This window comes from Belonocnema kinseyi, chromosome 9, assembly GCF_010883055.1.
Source record: "Belonocnema kinseyi isolate 2016_QV_RU_SX_M_011 chromosome 9, B_treatae_v1, whole genome shotgun sequence".
Taxonomy (NCBI): domain Eukaryota; kingdom Metazoa; phylum Arthropoda; class Insecta; order Hymenoptera; family Cynipidae; genus Belonocnema; species Belonocnema kinseyi.
In genome coordinates, this window is record NC_046665.1 from 101,557,821 (window position 1) to 101,564,117 (window position 6,297).

The 6,297-nt window shown below is 22.6% G+C and overlaps 1 protein-coding gene across 1 annotated transcript in view; it reads right to left on the minus strand.

Annotated features, from left to right (window-relative positions):
• The window catches only part of LOC117180661 (DNA mismatch repair protein Mlh3-like), an 89,046-nt gene that overhangs the window by 51,772 nt on the left and 30,977 nt on the right, over window positions 1–6,297 (minus strand). Inside the window, exons 8-9 of the mRNA XM_033373151.1 lie at window positions 3,658–3,764; window positions 3,461–3,584 (exon numbers count right to left, since the gene is read on the minus strand). Coding sequence (XP_033229042.1) covers window positions 3,461–3,584; window positions 3,658–3,764 — 231 coding nt within the window. The remainder of the gene's footprint in view (window positions 1–3,460; window positions 3,585–3,657; window positions 3,765–6,297) is intronic.

A 6,297-nucleotide genomic window follows, 5' to 3' on the forward strand; every position in this document is an offset into this window, starting at 1 on the left:
ATATATAATAATAAAATAATATAATAATAAAGTAGTTCATCTTTTAACAAATTATTAAAATTTTTAACCAAAATACATTAATTCTCGGCGAAACACGTAATATTTGATATTCTACTGAAAAAAAATTTTTATTTTGAATCCGAAGTAGTTCAATTTTCGATCAGAAAGAATTATTTTCTTCTGAAAAAGAAGAATCTTCAACAAAATACATGAATTTACAAAAGAATAGTTACATTTTTAAGTAAAGAAATGAATTTAAAATTAAAATGATCAATTTTAACCACAAAAGTAATTTTTTATAAATTATTCAAGTAGAAATACTGTCTTTAAATTGTGAAATTTTCAACTAAAAAAAAACGGATTCTCAACAAAAGAATTGAGCTTTCGAGCTAAAAAGTCGAATGTTTTAGAAAAAATTGGACTTTTGAACCAGAAAAAAAGAATTTTCAACAAAAAAGTATATTTTTAATAAAAAAATTGTATTTACAACAAAACAGTTGATCCTTCAAACAAAAGAGACGAAATTTCAATAAAAAATTATAATTTTTAACAAAGTAGCTGAATTTTCCACCACGAAAGTTGAATTTTCATTCAGAAAAGATGAATTTTCTTCCAAATGATGATTTTTTTATCCAAAAGGATAAATTTTCTACCCGAAAATACGAATGTTCAACCAAACGGATGAAATTTTGATCAAGAAAGACGGTTTTTAAAGAGAATAGTTAAATTTTCAAGAACATGATTAAATTTTCAACCAAAAGAAATTAATTTTGCACCTAAAATGGTTGAATTTTCAAGAAAAGAATTAAATTTTCAACGAAATCGTAAAATTTCTAATCAATAAAGATGAATTCTTGAACAAAAATATGATAGCAGAGTTCTTAACTAAAAAATATATAACTGAAGCAAAAAGATAAATTTTCAAGCAAAATATATGAATAAATTTCAATAAAAAAATAACTTTTTATTAAAATACTTGATTTTTTAAGAAAATAATTAAGTTTTTAACCAAATAATGAAATTTGTTACCATAAAAGATGAATTTTTCACCCAAAAGGATAGAATTTCAACAAACCAGTTGAATTTTCAAACAAAATAATAATTTTTTCCACAAAAGATTATTATTTGAACAAAAATATATTAATTCTGCAAATAAAATATAATAGTAGACTTTTAAAATGAAAAATTAAGTTTTAACCGAAATAGATAATAAGATGTGATTAATTAGTAAAAGTAGTTGAATTTTCAACAAAATAATAAAATTCTCCACCGAGGAGTAGAATTTTTAAATAAATTAAATGAATTTTCCAACCAAGATGTAATTATAGACTTTTTAAGTAAAAGTTATTAATTTTCAACCAAAAAAGATTAATTTTCCACAAAAAGAGATGAACTCTGCACCCGAAATGTGATTAAAAACTTGCCAAATAGACAAAAATAACAATTTTAAACAATAAAAGATGGATTTTCAACAAAAAATTTTACTCTTCTAACTACAGTTAAATGTTCAATCCAAAAAGACATCTTTTAACAAAACAGTTGAATTTAATTCCAAAAAACACAACTCTTTAACAAAATAATTCAATTTTCAAGAAAATAATTAAATTTTTATCCAAATAGCAGAAATTCTAATCAATAAAAATGAATTCTTGGCCAAAAATAGGATAGTAGAGTTCTGAATTAAAAAATTATATCATTTACAAGCAAAAAGATGAATTTTTAAACAAAATAAATGACTTTTTTAAGAAAATAATTTTATTTTCAAAAAAATATATCAATTTTCAACAAAAAAGTTCAATTATCAATGCCAAAGGATATTTAAAAATTTAAATGTAAATATTTCAAATAATATTAATTAACTTTTAACCAAAAGAGATAAATTTTTAATCCACAAGAATAAATTTTCTATCCCAAAAGTCGAATGCACAACAAAACGGTTGAATTTTTTACCAAGAAAGATTACTTTTTAAGAAAATAGTTGACTATTCAACAAAATAATGAAATTTTCAGGAAATAGTAGAATTTTTAACCAAAATAGGTGAATTCTGAGCCCAAAGTATAACTGTGGACTTTTCAAATAGGAACCATTAACTTTTAACCAAAAAAAAAAAGATTAATTTTAACCCAAAAAGATTACTTCTTAACAAAATGCATGAATTTTCAACAAAATAATTATATTTGCAATCAAATAGTAACATTTTCAACCAAAATTTTCCAAAAAAGAATTTACTTTCAACAAAAAATTATGAATTTAAACTAAAAGATATGACTTTATAACAAAATAGTTTAATTTTCAACTAAATAGTAGAATTTTGAACCAAAAGCGATGAATTCTGCACCAAAAATGTAATATTGTAAACTTCAAATAAAAAATATATCAATTTCAATAAAAAAGATAACTTTTTATTAAAATAGTTGAATTTTCAACAAAATAATAAAATTTTCCATAAGATGTTAGAATTTTGAACCAAAAGATATGAATTCCGCAAATAAAATATAAAAGTAGACTTTTAAAATAAAAAAATTAAATCTAAACCGAAAAATATAAATTGTGATTGATTAATAAAAATAGTTGAATTTTCAGTAAAATAATGAAATTCTCCACCAAGGAGTAGAATTTTTAAATAAATTAAATGAATTTTCCAACCAAGATGCAATTATAGACTTTTCAAGTTAGAGTATTTAACTTTCAACCAAAAAAGATTAATTTTCCACCAAGAGATGAATTCTGTACCAAAAATGTGATTAAAACCTTTTAAATAAAAAAATAATTAATTTTCGAAAATAAAAAATGAATTTTCAACCAAAAATATTACTTTTCTAACTGCAGATAAACGTTTAATCCAAAAGGACAAATTTTTAACAAAGCAGTTGAATTTTCTTCCAAAAAAGATCAATTTTAAACTAAATAATTCAATTTTCAACCAAATATTAGAAATTTTAATCAATAAAAATGAATTCTTGAATAAAAATATGATAGCAGAGTTCTGAATTTAAAAAATACATAAATTTTTAACAAAAAGGTGAATTTTTAAGGAAATGGTGAAATTTTCAACCAAGAAAGATAAATTTTTTATTCACAAGAACCAATTTTCTATCCAGAAAATAACACAACATTTGAATCTTAATCCAAGAAAGATGACTTTTTAAGAAAATATTTAAATTTTCAACAAAATAATGAAATTTTTACTAAATAGTAGAATTTTTAAGCAAAAAAATTAATTATGAGCCCAAAATGTAATTAAAAACTTGTCAAATGAAAAAAAGTGAATTTTAAACAAAAGATATGAATTTTAAACAAAAAATATTACTTTTCTAACCACAATTAAATGCTCAATCCAAAAGGATTTCTTTTCAACAATAAAAAAGACTTTTTTATCAAAAGAATGGGAAATTTCCGGTATTTAAAAAAATTGTGAATAAAGAGGGATTTAAAATAAATTTATTTTTGTGAACTTACTTTCAAGGAGATCTTCGTAACGAATTCTTTCATCAGCAGCGTGTTGATCAATCATCAATAATAATCTTTTTCCATCTTGGTTCGTTAACGCTGCTATGAATTCTAAATTTATCTGATTTAAAATCTACCGAGAGAAAGAAATCTCTTAATTAATTAAATTAGATTAATTTAATTGTAGAAAAAATATTGAAACCTACTTGAATCGAATATAGTGATTTTCTGTTTAATTTAAATTCATTTGAATGTGATACAACAACACAAGGCCTCACATTTAGATTTTGGTAACGGCTCACAATATTATCATCTGAAATAATTTCAACAATTTGTTCTTACAGTCCTTGAACTGACTTCAGAGAAAAAAATTAATTTTAATAGTGTTAAAAATATGAAAAGTTATTAATCGGAATTTAAAAGTGTATATTCCGAAATAAAAAAGTGAGCAATGGAAAATTAACTTTGTTTTTTGGGGAAAATTTGCAGTTTTTTAAACTAATATTTTAAAAGGATTACAAATCAACTTTAATGCTTACTATTTAATTACAAATTTTATTATTTGGTTGAAAATTAAAGAAAAATTGGACATTATTTTTTTGGTTTGAAACTCCTTTTTGGTTAAAAATTTAACAACAAAAATTTAAAAATTCATAATTTTAGTTGAAAATTTATTAATTTTTTTTCAACTGAAAATTAATTTCACTGATTGGTTAAAAATTAACTTTTTTATTTAAAATGGATATTATCGGGTTGAAAATTCATCTGATTTGTAGAAAAATCGTTTTTTGGCTTGAAAATTCAACAATGTGTTAAAAAAATTCAACTATTTGTTACAAAGTTAAACTGGTTTGTAGAAAATACGTTTTTGTTATTGAAAAGTAATTCTCTAAAATGAAAATTTACCTACTCAATTTTTGGTTAAAAAAAATTAACTATTTAGTTACAAATGTTTAGAAACTAACAAAATATAAACTAATAATTAATTAAAACAAATTTATAATTTTCTTGGTTAAAAACTCAACAATTTGGATAAAATGTTATGCATTTTAGAGAAAATTAATTTTTTTCACTTGAAAATTAAATATTTTTATTGAAAATGTACATTTCAGGGTTGAAAAGTTGACTATTTGGTAGAAAATTTCTCTTTTTAGCTTGAAAACTTTACAGTTTTGTTCTGAATTCAAATATTTGGTTGAAAATGAACTATCTTGTTAAAACTTTAATTCTTTTGTAGAAAATTCATCTATATTGGTTAAGGATTCAAGGATTTTGTTGATGATTGGTATTTATTGGATGAATTCAACTTTACTAAATTTGAAACTTAATTTTTTTTTTTGAAACATTAACTGTTACATTTTTTGTTAAGAATTCATCTTTTTGATTACAAATTTAACAAGTTCGTTAGAATTTAAACCAATACTTTGGTAAAAATTCATTTTTTGCTTAAAAATTCACCATTTTAGTTGAAAATTTATGTTTTTTTCAAAATTTTCTTTTCAACTGAAAATTCATTTAACTAATTGGTTGAAGATTAACCTATTTTTTACTCAATTTTTTGTTAAAAATTGATTCTTTTGTTTTAAAAATTCAACTATTTAGTTAGAAATGTTTAGAAATGAAAAAAATATAAACTAATAATTAATTAAATCAAATTTTAAATTTTTTTGGTTAAAAATTCAACAATTTGGTTAAAATGTTATGCGTTTTTTTTTTAATTCATTTTTTTTTGTAGAAAATTCATCTTTTTGGTTGGAAATGCAACTATTTTGTTAAAAATTCAGCTGTTTTGTAGAAAGCCATCCTTTTGATTAAAAATGCAATTATTTCGTTAAAATTTAAACTGGGTTAAAAGTTGAACTACTTTGTTAAAAATTCATTTTCTTGGTTTAAAATAGATCCTTTTTTTGTTTTAAAATTCAACTATTTCGTTTAAAATTTATTGAATTTCTTGAAAATTCGTCTTTTTGTAGAAAATTGATCTTCTTGGTTGACAATTCAACTATTCGGTTAAAAAATAATTTATTTTGTTAAAAATGTATCTTTTTGGTATGAAATAAAGTTTCTTTGTTGAAAATTCATCTTTTTGGTTGAAACTCTATCCGCTTTGTAGAAAGCTTGCCTTTTTGGCTTGAAAATTCAGCTCTTCTGTGTAAAAATCAATATTCTCGTTTAAAAATTTAACTGATTGGTTGATATTTTTTTCAAAATTATTTTGTTGTTTTTGGGAGAATCAATTTTTTGTTAAAGATGCAATTTTTTGGTTAAAAATTAATCTATTTAATTTCAGGATTCAATATTGTATAATCGAGATTGGTGTTTTTTGAATGATTTCAACTTTTTTTAAATTAAAATATTTTTTCGTTCAAACATCAACTATTACATTTTTTGATAAAAATTCATCTTTTTTGGTTGAAAATGTAACAATTTCGTTAGAATTTGAACCACTACTTTCGTAACAATTAATTTTTTTTATTAAATATTCACCATTTTAGTTGATATATTAAAAAAAAAATTTCAGCGTCAGTAAGCGCGGCAGAGGGAGAAAGGAAAAAGGGTGCGAACGAAACACGAAAATGGGAATCTGGGGGGTTGATAAATTAAACGAGTTTAAACAAAAGATGGAAAAGGAGAAGGTTAAGTATGAAAAAGAGGAGGGATTAGACTCGTTAGTTGAAAGGTTGAAAGGGTCCATTGAAAAGGTGAAGGATGAGCTGGGTACTAATGAAGAAAGAGTAGGGGGGAAAGAGAGGCTGGTGGGACGAGGAATGCTGGGAGAGTAAAGAAAGAATAAAAGAGTGTGTGAGCAAATGGAGAAGAGGGGAAATGGAGAAGGAGGAGTATAA